The 15479-nt window shown below is 40.2% G+C and overlaps 2 protein-coding genes across 2 annotated transcripts in view; one reads left to right on the top strand and one right to left on the bottom strand.

Moving 5' to 3' along the window:
• The window catches only part of LOC308399597 (protein NLRC3-like), a gene marked incomplete at its 5' end in the record, with an annotated part of 19111 nt that extends 5443 nt beyond the window's left edge, over positions 1-13668 (bottom strand). Inside the window, 6 exons of the mRNA XM_080886958.1 lie at positions 4115-4288; positions 9602-9775; positions 9952-10125; positions 10339-10512; positions 11706-13503; positions 13632-13668. Of these exons, the coding sequence (XP_080743084.1) occupies positions 4115-4288; positions 9602-9775; positions 9952-10125; positions 10339-10512; positions 11706-13503; positions 13632-13668 (2531 nt within the window). The remainder of the gene's footprint in view (positions 1-4114; positions 4289-9601; positions 9776-9951; positions 10126-10338; positions 10513-11705; positions 13504-13631) is intronic.
• Positions 1-15479, top strand: part of LOC308399066 (uncharacterized protein) — a 262268-nt gene that overhangs the window by 128351 nt on the left and 118438 nt on the right. The gene's annotated exons all lie outside the window — the stretch shown is intronic.

Below are 15479 nucleotides of genomic sequence, written 5' to 3'. Positions count from 1 at the left end.
TCGTGGATGCAGGCACACCATTCAGTGCTGACGAGTATGTTGATGTCATTTTGAGGCTACAGGAGGAATTTGATCACAGATTTGCTGACTTCAAGACACACAGAGCCACCTTTCACATTTTTGCGGACCCCTTCTCCTTTGATGTGCAAGATGCCCCTTCTGTGCTTCAAATGGAGCTCATTGAGCTGCAGTGCAACTCTGAACTCAAAGCAAAGTTCAGGGAGGTGAGTGGAAAAGCAGACAAGCTTGGACAATTTTTGAGAGACTTGAGCCCTAGTTTCCCTCGGCTTTCCCGAATGTTCAAGCGGACCATGTGCCTTTTTGGTAGCACATACTTGTGCCAAAAGCTCTTCTCCACTTTGAACTTCAATAAGTCCAAGTACAGGTCCAGACTTACGGATGATCATCATCAAGACATACTGAGGGTCGCAACTGCTTCCTCCCTCAGGCCAAATCTGGCTCGGCTATGTGAGAGGAAACGCTGCCAGGTCTCTAGCAGCAAGGAGTAGGCAAGAGAAGCCATGTTCAGAAGAACAGTTCATTTTCTACAGTGTTCCATTCATGTTCAGAAGAAGGTTATAGAACTGTTAATACAGACATTTCAATCTAAACACAGCAGATATAGAAGACTGAAAGAAAAACACAAGTTCACTGACTAAAAATATCTTATTATTATTTTATTTATGTATTACAGATTGATTTATTTTCTTATTAATTCTTAATTTGTTTATTTATTTTTCATATTTTGTGTTAAAAATAAAAATAAAGAGATTTGAGAAGATTGGAATTTTTTAACCATGCCTTTCTTGTGGAAAACCTAATGCGGCCATGCCTCACCCAGACTCTGCCTGCAGCAGCCCCCAGCTAAATTGAGTTTGAGACCCCTGTCCTACACCATAAATCAGTAAGAGAGGGTACGACCTCTCTCATGGCCCCAAGTGGTGTGTGCATGCCAGAGCACTCTGGAAGGCACACAGAGTCTTTACAGACTACTCAGGATCAAACCTCTATCATTATGCAATCAATTATACAACTCTAAGCATATATGAGTAAATATTTCTAAGCATAAATGACAATCAACAATATAAACCTTACAGCTGGTTTTAATAACAGAATTCATTTGTTTCTCAAACGAGAAAGAGCTATCGAGAAACACTCCTAAATCTTTAGTTCTTAACTTTTCCAGTGGGCCAAGGTCAACATTATCTGCTAATGCTAAATAGGCTGCCGTTATTAACTAATGCTAATTTGACATGAATTAGCATTATGCACTAATGCTAACACTTACTTTTTTTAAAAATGTGAGTAGCTAATGCTAACACTATTTCCCTTAACTTTATAACAATGTGAACGGCTAATGCTAACACTCTTTTTCCTAGCATTATAACATCTGAGCTGCTAATGCTAAGTAGGCTGCCATTAGCACCTACGTCTAATTTAAGGCAAATACGCATTAGAACCTAATGCTCATATCGTTTTCCTTTGCTTTATAACAATGTGAGCAGCTACTGCTAAATAGCATTAGCTAATAACAGCAGTCTAATTTAATGCAAGTTAGCCTCATTTGCATTACAACGATGTGAGGAGTTAACGCTAAGTATGCTGCCATTAGTGGCTAATTCTAATTAGGGGTGAATAAATATTACCAGCTAATGCTAATATCGTATTCTCTTCCCTTTTAACAATGTGAGCAGCTAGTGCTAGGTAGGCTGATGCTAGCAGCTAATGCTAAAGCTAATTTAATGTGAATTAGCATCACATTAGTGAGGAGTTAATGCTAAGTAGACTGCCATTAGCAGGTAATGCTAATTTTAGGTGAATAGGAATTGGCAGATAATGCTAATACCATATTTTCTTGCTTTATAACAATGTGACCAGCTAATGCTATGTAGGTTGCCGTTATTAGCTAATACTAATTTGAGGTGAATTAGCATTATCCCCTTATGCTAACAATGTTTTTTCTTACTTTTTAACAATACAAGTAGCTAATGTGAACACTTTTTTTTTTTATTGAATTCTAATTTTTCCCTTGCGATGTGAAGAGTTAATGCTAAATAGGATGCCATTAGTGGCTAATTCTAATTTTAGATGAGAAAGCATTAGAAGCTAATGCTAATACCATATTTTCTTGCTTTATATCAATATTAGTAGGTAATGCTAAGTACGTAGCCATTATTAGCTAATGCTAATTTAGGTGAATTAGCATTATCCACTAATGCTAACACTGTTTTTGCCAACTCTTTTCCCTTGCATTATAACAATATGAGCAGCTAATGCTAAGAAGGCTGCCATTATTAGGTAATGCTAATTATTATGTGTGTTAGCATTATCCGCTGCTGCTAGCAATGTTTTATCTTACCTTTTAACAATATCAGCAGCTAATGCTAACACTACTTTAATTTCAGTTAAACCTACTTAGCATTAATTAACTTCATTTAGCATTAAGAAGTTTTTGCTATAGGCTACCATTATTGGCTAATGCTAATTTTAGGTAAATAGAAATTGGCAGCTAATGCTAATACCATATTTTCTTGCCTTATAACAATGTGACCAGCTAATGCTAAGCAGGTGCCATTATTAGCTAATACTAATTTGAGATGAATTAGCATTATCCGCTTATGCTAACAATGTTTTTTCTTACTTTTTAACAATACGCCATTAGTGGCTAATTCTAATTTTAGATGAAAAAGGATTAACAGCTAATGCTCATACTGTTTGCTTTGTAAGAATGACAGCAGCTAATGATATGAAGTCTACCGTTATTAACTAATGCTAATTTGATGAGAATTAGCATTATCCGATAATGGTAACTCTTTTCCCCTGCATTATAACAATGTCAGGAGTTAATGCTAAGTAGACTGCCATTAGGGGTTAACTCTAATTAGGGGTGAATAATTATTAGCAGCTAATACTAATACCGTTTTCTCTTTTTCCTTATAACAACTTGAGCAGCTAATGCTAATTTGATGTGAATTAGCATTATATTAGTGAGCAGTTAATGCTAAGTAGGCTGCCATTATTAACTAATACTACGTTGACGTGAATTAGCATTATGCGCTACTGCTAATACTGTTTTCTCTTACTTATTAAAAATGATAGTAGCTAATACTAATACTCTTTTCCGTTGGGTAACAACAAAGTGAGGAATTAATGCTAAGTTGGCTGCTTTTAGCGGCTTATTCTAATTAGGGGTGAATAATTATTAGCAGCAAATGCTAATACCGTTTTCTCTTTCCTTATAACAATATGAGCAGTTAATGCTAATTTGATGTAAATTAGCATTATATTAGTGAGGAGTTAATGCTAAGTAGGCTGCCATTAGCAGCTAAAGGTAATTTGAGGTGAATAAGCACTAGTAGCTAATGCCAATACCCTTTTCTCTTGTGTTATAATGATGTGAAACGTTAATATTGTTCTCAAACAACAGAATGAGAATGAAATATTGATTCTAACAGGGCCCATAAACAGCATTAGCTTAGCAGCATTAGCTTATCAGAGTCTCCATCATGGTCACACAAATCCTTAGCGGAGCAAAGTGGCCTACTTAGCAATAGCTGCTGTAGAAAGCAAAGGGAAAACAGTATTAGCATTAGCTGCTAAATGTGCACTTGAGAACAAATCTATTGTGAATTCAGCCGTGAATGTAGTGTTTCCAGTAAGCTTCCATTTCCAAATGTTAGCTGCTCCTGTCTGCCTCTTTGTCACACACACAGACTGAAATGATTCACAGCCTTGTTTCATCCTTCTGTCAGTGTCACTGACTGTCACTGTGACTGTGGACATACAGCATGGGAAACACACACATGGCTGATACTTGTATCTAAAGTTACAAAATGTTGTCTCTGTCCAAATATTACCTAACTGTAAGTCTACTTTTAATGAAACTCTCAACATGACTTATCAGTTATCATTAATGTTCCTGCAAACAGACTCCTTGAAGACCCCCTACATAAATATCCATGTACTATCCAGCTAGACTAGTGTGTCTGTCCCTGAAAATATTCCTGCATGTGTGATTGTTCATGTCTCATCTGCAGGAAACAAACAGGAAGTGAGTGAAAGACACAGGAAATGATTCCAGCTCTTCCTCCTATATCAGACATTCTCTCCATACCTGAGAGTGTCCAGTCTCCAGCCTGGATCCTTCAGTCCAGCCGACAGAAGCTTCATTCCTGAGGGACCTGGATGATTGTAGCTCAGGTCCAGCTCTCTCAGATGGGAGGGGTTGGAGGTCAGAGCTGAGGCCAGAGAAGTACAGCCTTCCTCTGTGATCAGACAGCCTGACAGACTGCAGACACACAAAACAACAATCCATCTGTTATCCATCTCTATAGCAGCATAACTAAGTGATGGTTCAGGGTCACCTGATCCAGCTCTAACTATAAGTTTTATCAAAAAGGAAAGTTTGAAGCTGATCGTCAAAGTAGAGAGGGTGTCTGTCTCCTGAACTCAAACTGGGAGCTGCTTCCACACCCAGTCCAACATAGCCAGGCTTTCTTTGCTGCTTTGACAAAACCTCAAATCCCAGTCAGAGATGGTGAGCATCATCACAGTGATGATCATTTCTCTGTTAACCCAGGCTTTCTGCTTCAGGATCTGTGCACGCTCACAGAACAAGGAGACCTTTAAACATCATTTCACTAAATGGATGGACTGAGCTCAGCCTACAGATGAACTGGATAAATAAAGATTTGACCTCAGTGTGCTCAGTGTTCCTGTCTATTCCTAACATATTCCTAACATGATAGCTGCACTTTAGAGCTCTAAAACTGGAACTGACACATATTTAAACTCCACATGTTACTCAGTACATCCAGTTCTGACACTCGCCCACAGTCCAACAAAGGAAACATGGAGATCACATCAGTTTGTCACCAAAGTCTAATTATTCCAGAGGGAAGTGTTGATACAACTAAAGTTATTTTTAAGCAAAGTTGAGTTTTTTATTGTCGCAGTACTTCATGTCTGAAGTATCACTTAAATGCATTACACGCTGTTGATGGCAGCAAACAAACCACCCAAACAAACAGAGGTGGGAGGCTTGGGCAGACTACGTAGGATCAGCTTGTGGGAGGAGTCAGGATAAAACCAAAGAAAGACAAGCTAACAAACACCACAGTGAAGTGAGTAGCTACAAACTGCAGGCTGATTAGTGTTGTTGAAGAAGTCGGTCTGAGGAACGTTCTTAGGATCAACAAATGACGGCATGTATGAGCCTCAAGACGCAGCATCACAAGAAGAACACATGAGCTGTAGAAAAAGGAGAGACTATGAAAGCCACGGCGTTACAACGTGCACCAGCTGTTGGTCTCTCTGGAGACTACTGGGCGTGGCTGGGTAACCATGGTTACTTGGGAGTTACAGTACATGATATTAATGAAGAGTGGGAGCTGCGTTCTATAGCAAACAATTTGTTATGAGGTAATCAGCTGATCTTAGTTTAACCGGAAGCCCTTCACAATAATTGCAATGCCTTTATTTTGTACAACTACCATCAGTTCGTCTGTACTGATGGTAACTTAAAGTCACACTAATGTCGTTTAGTTTCTATAGTTTATGTAGTGGAAGTATACTACAGTACCCTGATCACTGATAGGACAGATTTATGTAGATATACACCTTTGTGTTTAACATTACTGCATTATAGTACTGTGATCTTTGTCCTTATATATGGCTATATTAGCTATACTGATGTACGTACATATAACTGGATATGTAACTTATCTATTCATCTTATTTGTCATGTATTTGTATTGTGTACTTCCTTTTTGTAAGAAACCACACACATGATCACAGCCGCAAGAATCAATCAGTGAAAGAATAAAGTGTCTCAAACCAAACCTTAAGCTCTTTATTCCACATGCTGGGATCATTTGGCCTTCAGTGGTGTTCTGGCTGACACACCGGAGTGACCAGAGTGCTAAAGAGTGAATCGGACACACCAGTGTCATCTCTGATATCTCCACTACATTTAATCGTCCTTCAGCTTGTGGCTGCCGTTAGCTGGTCTGCTAGTTAGCTGATTTGCTATTTAGCCGGTGTGCTAGTTAGCTGGTGTGCTAGTTAGCCGGTTCGCTAGTCAGCTGGTGTGCTGACCAGCGAACCAGTAGGTTACAAGATGAGCTTGTCTGTCTGATGAGCCAGCTCTCTCTGTCTTGGTCATTTTGTCCTTGGGCAAAACCTAACCTACCACTACAACTGTAGCTTACCTCCACCAGTGTGTGAATGTGAGAGTGAATGAATACAGGGAGTGCAGAATTATTAGGCAAATGAGTATTTTGTCCACATCATCCTCTTCATGCATGTTGTCTTACTCCAAGCTGTATAGGCTCGAAAGCCTACTACCAATTAAGCATATTAGGTGATGTGCATCTCTGTAATGAGAAGGGGTGTGGTCTAATGACATCAACACCCTATATCAGGTGTGCATAATTATTAGGTAACGTCCTTTCCTTTGGCAAAATGGGTCAAAAGAAGGACTTGACAGGCTCAGAAAAGTCAAAAATAGTGAGATATCTTGCAGAGGGATGCAGCAGTCTCAAAATTGCAAAGCTTCTGAAGCGTGATCATCGAACAATCAAGCGTTTCATTCAAAATAGTCAACAGGGTCGCAAGAAGCGTGTGGAAAAACCAAGGCACAAAATAACTGCCCATGAACTGAGAAAAGTCAAGCGTGCAGCTGCCAAGATGCCACTTGCCACCAGTTTGGCCATATTTTGGAGCTGCAACATCACTGGAGTGCCCAAGAGCACAAGGTGTGCAATACTCAGAGACATGGCCAAGGTAAGAAAGGCTGAAAGACGACCACCACTGAACAAGACACACAAGCTGAAACGTCAAGACTGGGCCAAGAAATATCTCAAGACTGGTTTTTCTAAGGTTTTATGGACTGATGAAATGAGAGTGAGTCTTGATGGGCCAGATGGATGGGCCCGTGGCTGGATTGGTAAAGGGCAGAGAGCTCCAGTCCCACTCAGACGCCAGCAAGGTGGAGGTGGAGTACTGGTTTGGGCTGGTATCATCAAAGATGAGCTTGTGGGGCCTTTTCGGGTTGAGGATGGAGTCAAGCTCAACTCCCAGTCCTACTGCCAGTTTCTGGAAGACACCTTCTTCAAGCAGTGGTACAGGAAGAAGTCTGCATCCTTCAAGAAAAACATGATTTTCATGCAGGACAATGCTCCATCACACGCGTCCAAGTACTCCACAGCGTGGCTGGCAAGAAAGGGTATAAAAGAAGAAAAACTAATGACATGGCCTCCTTGTTCACCTGATCTGAACCCCATTGAGAACCTGTGGTCCATCATCAAATGTGAGATTTACAAGGAGGGAAAACAGTACACCTCTCTGAACAGTGTCTGGGAGGCTGTGGTTGCTGCTGCACGCAATGTTGATGGTGAACAGATCAAAACACTGACAGAATCCATGGATGGCAGGCTTTTGAGTGTCCTTGCAAAGAAAGGTGGCTATATTGGTCGCTGATTTGTTTTTGTTTTGTTTTTGAATGTCAGAAATGTATATTTGTGAATGTGGAGATGTTATATTGGTGTCACTGGTAAAAAAGAAATAATTGAAATGGGTATATATTTGTTTTTTGTTAAGTTGCCTAATAATTCTGCACAGTAATAGTCACCTGCACACACAGATATCCCCCTAAAATAGCTAAAACTAAAAACAAACTAAAAACTACTTCCAAAAACATTCAGCTTTGATATTAATGAGTTTTTTGGGTTCATTGAGAACATGGTTGTTGTTCAATAATAAAATTATTCCTCAAAAATACAACTTGCCTAATAATTCTGCACTCCCTGTAGTGGGATTGTAAAGGGTCTTTGAGGGTCTCGAAAAGCGCTATATAAATGCAATCCATTATTATTATTAAGAGCATCTTTAGGCCTGACTGTGCTCATCCTTCCTCCAACCTCTCCTTACCAAAGATAACAACTACATCAGTATTAGCTCAATAACAATTTCTGCAATTCAATTGTGGACATTCATTTTTAAACCTTGTGTAAAACGATAAAACCTCAAAGTCTGAGCATTATTCTTTGTGCAAACAGCTCTTGCAGGTTCCCCCGGACTTAGGTTATTTTTATTATTTAATTACTTTCCTTTAAGCAGCTGTTCAGGCTACTAAACTCATCCCAGAAATAACAAGTGACACCATTAATAGTAGAGGTGGGAATCACCATACAACTCGCGATACGATATTATCACAATACTTAACGCACGATACGATATTATTGCGATTTTTTAAAATATTTTGCGATATTTAAATTCTGCACATAAAGGTAAACTTTATCAATATTCATTTTATCTAATATCAAAGTCTCACACTCAGTCTTTCTCTCATTTCAGTCAGTTTTATTGTTGACAAACTGAACGGTTTGTATTACAGTCTAGTCCAACTTAACTGAATGCAACCATCTGGTACAATTATAGCTATTCTGAACTATGCAATTTATGAAAACTATGCAGCCCCTTCAGCAACTGAAGAATTTGAAAGTAAATTTAAAAAAATATATAATTTTACATTAAATAAAAAAGTTTCAAACTTAATTAAAATTAAACATGTCTTAAATTAAAATAAGTAAACTGTCATGTTTATTGCTGCCAAAAAAAAAGTTAAACACATTTGGACAGTGAAGGAATGTCAGGATTGTTGCTCAGAAAAAGGATCAACATGCTCTGAAGTCAACATGCTCTGACTCCAGAGCATGTTGACTTCAGAGAAAAAATTGTTTGTAACAAAATATCGATTTCTGCTGTCCCTGTATCGATACATTATTAGCAAACAAAATATCACGATACTACACAGTATCGATTTTTTCCCCCACCCCTAATTAATAGTGGAGCTAACTTTAACAGGTGAAACTGATTTGACCTATAAGGCTACTGCAGTTACTTCTTATCAGGTTTAGTAGGGAAGACATCTGGATGAGGTAGTTAGTAGTATGTAGTTAGTACCGGGCGACTCCCCTCCCCCACATCGGCACCAGAACCCTGTATTATCTACAGGGTAAGACTGCCTGTTTTATCAAACTATGGCCATTACTACTGTGATCATTTGCAGCCCAGTGTGCCGCTCTCTCTGCTGGGATGAACCACTGGAGCTCACCCAGTCATCCCTTTCTTTCTCTCAAGAAGAAGTGAAATAAATATATTTATTATGTTACGAGTCTAATATTCTTTAAATCAAACTGTAATGAATAAATCAAGCAAGAAGATTTGGTGGCTCCACGTGTTGTAGAAGAAAAGATAAACATCTCATTTTGAGAAATCAGCCTTTAAAATTAAGTACTGTGGATAAAAAACAAACAGCGAGCCAATCAGCAGTCGCCAATATCCTCCTAATTTCATTCACAAAGAAATCAAATATATATATTATGGGCCCAAAGGAGCCTAAATCTTTAAATTAGGCAGTACGTGAAGTATTTTTTTAAATAAACAGAGACATGACTATAACAACTTTTAGTAATTCAGAGTCCAATTATCCACTCAAATGTAAATAAAAGCTCACTTGACAGCTGTAAAAGTTACCTGTTTATACAATAATATAATTCACATTTCAAATGATCATCTGTGGAAAAGTTTGAATCCTGACCTGAGAGTTTCCACTGCACACTGTGAACTCTTTAGTCCAGCGGACAGAAGCTTCACTCCTGAATCCTGCAGGTCAGAGTTACTCAGGTCCAGCTCTCTCAGACTGGAGGACTGGGAGCTGAGGACTGAGGACAGAGCTTCACAGCTTCTCTCTGACAGGTTACAGCCACTCAGTCTGAAAAATAAAAGACAATCTATAAAACAAGTACTCATGTAGAGTTTGTTAATACATTTCACAACATTAAATGTTGACTTTCTATTTTTAAAGGAAACATAAACATACTAAGATACAACATCATATGTATGAACTTTAATTAATAATTCTAAAAACTAAATGTTTTCTGATCTGACCTCAGAGTATTCAGTTTACAGTTTAAACGTTGTAGTCCAGCAGACAGAAGCTTCACTCCTGAATCCTGCAGCTTTCTGATACTCAGGTCCAGCTCTGTTAGACTAGAGGACTGCGAGCTGAGAACTGAGGACAGAGCTTCACAGTTTTCCTCTGAGAGTTCACAGATGTTAAGTCTGAAGATAAAAACATGAATAAAGATTGTTGTTAAAGTGTAATCAAGGTGCAATAGCTTATTGTCTTGTGCTGAGCAGGTTAGTAAAACTTCTGTTTAACTTTGAAATGAATAAAAATGCTATGAAACAAGGATAACTGGATAAAGACATAAACAAAAACAAACATCAAACACATAAACAAACAGAACTAAACATAATACAAATTGATCTGACCTCAGAACATTCAGTTTGGCATGTGGACTCTCCACTGCAGCAGACAGAAGCTTTACTGCTGAAGCCTTCAAGCTGTTGGTACTCAGGTCCAGCTCTCTCAGACTACAGGACTGGGAGCTGACCACTGACAACAAATTTTCACAGCCTTTCTCTGAGACGTTACAGCTGCTCAGTCTGTGAGAGAAAGGAAAAAAACAAAAACAAAAAAAAACAAACAATATATGTGATCAAATTAAATTTGTTTATATGTTGAACCCTTTTTTTAAAAAATTTATTTAAACCTATGAGACTATGAGTGCTACCAGTCCAGTGCACATGATTGGTACCTTGATGGTACCTTGCTCAGGGGTACCACAAGGTAACTATTCGGTGGATTCGACCCCTGACCTTATGATCATGGGGCGACCACTCTGCCTACTGAGCTAATAATTCTGTGTATACTGTCATACAATATTAACTAAAACAATTATTTTAGAAAATTTTAGTAATTCAATAATCATGCTCATTACCTGTGTATTGTGAATAACACTTGATTTTAAACACTAGCTGTATAAAACTCTTCCTGTTAAAGGTGTGTATAAAGGAGATGAGCTGAAATGCAGACTTCATGGAGAATGTTTGCTGTCAGCATATATCAAAGACAAAGCAGAGATCCATCCAGTCTCTTCCACTAAGCCCACAGAGGGACAGACAACCACTCTCACTCACACCTGCATGAAGTTTAGATCACCAGGTAACCTAACTGCATGTCTGTGGACAGTGGGAGGAAACTGTAGAGGACCCAGAGTGAACCCACTGTAATTCTGTGATAACACTGGTTATGGAAGCCTTACAGTTACATATGGTTACTGACAAGAAACACGACCTTAGAGGCAATTTCAGTAATGAAGACCGAGTTTCTCCCTCCATACAGGATGAAAACATGACAGCACAGCAGAGATTTATATTTAAAAAGGGAGGGTGTGCACTGAAAGTGAGATACAAACTTGAACTTAAATTATGAACATCAGAAAAAGATGTAGGTGAAGTCTGGCAGGTGAAGTTTGTGCTTTAGAATAAAACAACCAAACTCCTGGAGTTGGAGACAAGTGAACAAGCTGAGGATAATAAACCTGTCAGAGGGGCTGAAGCATCAGAGCTCATGTTCTTATAGGCTGGGTCTGGATTGTCCTTTGATAAGAGTTACAGAACAAAGTGTGTTTTAGAAATGCTGGAGTGAAACATTAAAACTACCATATATTTACCGAGTGACTGATGATCATTTAATTTACTATTTTAAAAAAATGTTACAGTGCTCTTTGAACTCAGCATTTCTGATTTATTTCCCATGATTTTAACAATGAAGCGATGACAACATGTTTACTCACAGAGCTTTGTTGGAGGCTTTGACCACTGGCAGCATTCTCAGAAGAGCCTCCTCTGAAGCAGAGTATTTCTTGAAGTCAAACTCATCCAGATCTTCTTCTGATGACAGTAAGATGAAGGTCAGAGCTGAGCACTGAGCAGGAGACAGTTTACCTGTGGAGAGACTTCCTGAAGTCCTGTATTGTTGGATCTCCTCCACTAGAGAACGATCATTCAGTTCATTCAGACAGTGGATCAGATTGATGCTTTTCTCTGCAGACAGATTCTCACTGAGCTTCTTCTTGATGTACTGGACTGTTTCCTGATTGGTCTGTGAGTTACTTCCTGTTTGTGTCATCAGGGCTCGTAGGAGAGTCTGATTGGTCTGCAGTGAAAGACCCAGGAGGAAGCGGAGGAACAAGTCCAGGTGTCCATTTGGACTCTGTAAGGCCTTGTTCACAGCACTCTGGTAGAAGTGTTTCTTTGCAGATTCTCCTGTTTCAGACTTCTTGGATGTTGTTTGTTGTTGTTCCAGCAGATTGAGTCCAGAGTTGATGAAGGTCAGATGGACATGAAGAGCAGCCAGCAACTCCTGAACACTCAGATGGATGAAGCAGAACACCTTGTCCTGGTACAGTCCTCTCTCCTCTTTAAAGATCTGTGTGAACACTCCTGAGTACACTGAGGCTGCTCTGATATCGATGCCACACTCTGTCAGGTCTGATTCATAGAAGATCAGGTTTCCTTTCTGCAGCTGATCAAAAGCCAGTTTTCCCAGAGACTCCATCATCTTCCTGCTCTCAGGACTCCAGTGTGGATCTGTCTCAGCTCCTCCATCATACTTGACCTTCTTCACTTTGGCCTGAACCACCAGGAAGTGGATGTACATCTCAGTCAGGGTCTTGGGCAGCTGTCCTCCCTCTCTGGTTTCCAGCACATCCTCCAGAACTGTAGCAGTGATCCAGCAGAAGACTGGGATGTGACACATGATGTGGAGGCTTCGTGATGTCTTGATGTGGGAGATGATCCTGCTGGCCTGCTCCTCATCTCTGAATCTCTTCCTGAAGTACTCCTCCTTCTGTGGGTCAGTGAACCCTCTGACCTCTGTCACCATGCCAACACAGTCAGGAGGGATCTGATTGGCTGCGGCAGGTCGTGTGGTTATCCAGAGGCGAGCAGAGGGAAGCAGTTTCCCCCTGATGAGGTTTATCAGCAGCACATCCACTGAGGTGGACTTTCTAGGGTCAGTTAGGATTGTAGTTTTGTGGAAGTCCAGAGGAAGTCGACACTCATCCAGACCATCAAAGATGAACACAACCTGGAAGTCTTCAAAGCTGCAGATTCCTGCTTCTTTGGTTTCAGTAAAGAAGCGATGAACAAGTCCCACCAAGCTGAACTTTTCCTCTTTCAGCACATTCAGCTCTCTGAAAGTGAATGGAAATATGAACTGGATGTCCTGGTTGGCTTTGTCTTCAGCCCAGTCCAGGCTGTATTTCTGTGTTAAGACTGTTTTCCCAATGCCAGCCACTCCCTTTGTCAGCACTGTTCTGATTGGTTCATCTCTTCCAGGTGAGGCTTTAAAGATGTCTTCTTGTCTGATGGTTGTTTCTGGTCTGTCTGGTTTCCTGGATGCTGTTTCAATCTGTCTGACCTCATGTTCATCATTGACCTCTGCAGTCCCTCCCTCTGTGATGTAGAGCTCTGTGTAGATCTGATTCAGGAGGGTTGGGTTTCCTGCTTTAGCGATGCCCTCAAACACACACTGGAACTTCTTCTTCAGGGTGGATTTAAGGTTACGATGACAAACTGGAGCTTGAAGTTCTGAATGAGAAGAAAAATAAACACTCAATTCCAAAAAGAACTAATCTTTAAAACATGTTGCTCCATCTTCCATCTCTGGAAAATGTTCATTTATCCAGCAGCTTAAATCTTTAGATAAATCCTCTTACTGCTCTGCAGACGGTCAGCCAGCTCCTCCTGCTTCATTCTCCTCAGGAAGTCCACTGTGATCTTCACAAATGCCTCTCTGCTGCTGCTCCTCTGACTATCTAAGCATTCTGGGTAATCTGGACTCAGAACCTTCTGGATCTTCTTCAGCTCGTTCTTCACAAAAGTGATGATGTTGTCCTCCAGCAGCTGGAACAGAATATTTATGAATGAGCCAGAGTGAAATCATGGAGCCAAACATCAGATCCATGTTGGACACACTGACGATCCACTGGTCTACAAAGAGCAGCATGGAGATGACTGTGAACAGAACAGATGTAACAGTAGTTGTTGTACATGTACAGACCATAAATATGGAGTCCAGCTGTGTTTGATGCTGCTGGGCAGACTGACCACTGGGAACCTCTGAGCTCTGCTGCTCCACTCTGTGGAGGAACCATGAAGGATTAGATCAACACAGGATAAAGATCCAGGAGTTTCTGCTCAAATAACTTCATCTGAATCAAGTCTGTCAAGTTTTAAACTCTCAGATTGTGAACATATCAGTAATTTTCAGTCTGTTTTCATGGACGTCCTTTCAGTGGTGATGTCAGGGATGATTTTGAAGAAGCTCATCAAACTGAACCATCAGCAGATCACTGCTCCAAAACCAGAACATGATCCGAGTCTCCCTCCACCACCAGAACACCAGCTTTACTAACGTGGTAGATCAGTGTAGTACAGATCAATAACTGATGAGTCATTTGATCAAAATCACTGAGTGCTTCACGTCTGACCCTCTGATGCTTCTGTAGACATTTTGCATATTTAATGAATGTCTGACAGTTTTACATTCATTCTATGAACACAGTGGAAATGTTGTGTTATAGTCTCCATGTTGTTTCCAGCATCATAAATTCTTAAGTTCAGAAAATTTGATTCTTTCTTCACAGCTGAAAAACAACAACATTTATTCTCTATTGAAATCTGCATCGTCCACTCCAAAGGTCACAATCTGAAGGTAACATCTGGTTTTGTTCCCTGTGGTTAACTCTGAGCATCAGTATGGTGGGATTTATCCACTACATCCACACCACTGTGGTTCAGTGTTGTCCTGATGGAGTAACAGCAGCCAGTATGATCCAGGCTTTAGCTGCTGGGTCTCTGTGTGACCTCTCAGACTGTTTAACAGATCAGACACAAAGAGAATCAGAGCAGCTCTGTTCTTTAAAGACAAACATGAACCCACTCAGGTCACACTTTCCCCACAGATATGAGCATCACTGTCCTCAAACAGCAAATGACCAAGTCGAACATTTGGATCTTTTCTCTTTCATTGTTTTCTTTTTAATGAATCTTTGTAACAATCTGAGGATGTTTCAGGTCATATTTATCCAGGAAACACAAACATGTAAAGGAGTCATCACAGCTCTCTGACCTCGTTGCTCCAGGTTCACCACTGAAGTCTGGATTTCGACGTTTGGACCGGTCACTCCTCACAGACGGACAGCTGGACCCTGCAGACTGTGACCTCTGACCTCTGCAGACACAAACATGATTGAAGCAGCTGTGATCACACAGACTGCAGATAATGCAGCTGTTTCCTGTCAGTAACATCCTCTTAGATTAGAGTTCAGCTTTTTACAGGAAAACTGGACAAAACTGATTTTTGTTACAAACTCATTTTCATTTCCTCTCAGCTCACAAACACAGTCAGACAATCAACCAGAGTCAACACTGATTATAATGTCAGTGCAGAATTATTTCTGTTACTCAGTGAGTTCAGCTCTCTGACCTCGTTGCTCCAGGTTCACCACTGAAGTCTGGATTTCGATCTTTGGACCGGTCACTCCTCACAGACGGACAGCTGG

This window comes from Rhamphochromis sp. 'chilingali' (assembly GCF_963969265.1).
Source record: "Rhamphochromis sp. 'chilingali' genome assembly, chromosome: 1".
Taxonomy (NCBI): Eukaryota; Metazoa; Chordata; class Actinopteri; order Cichliformes; family Cichlidae; genus Rhamphochromis; species Rhamphochromis sp. 'chilingali'.
This window is presented reverse-complemented; position numbering and strand designations above follow the sequence as displayed.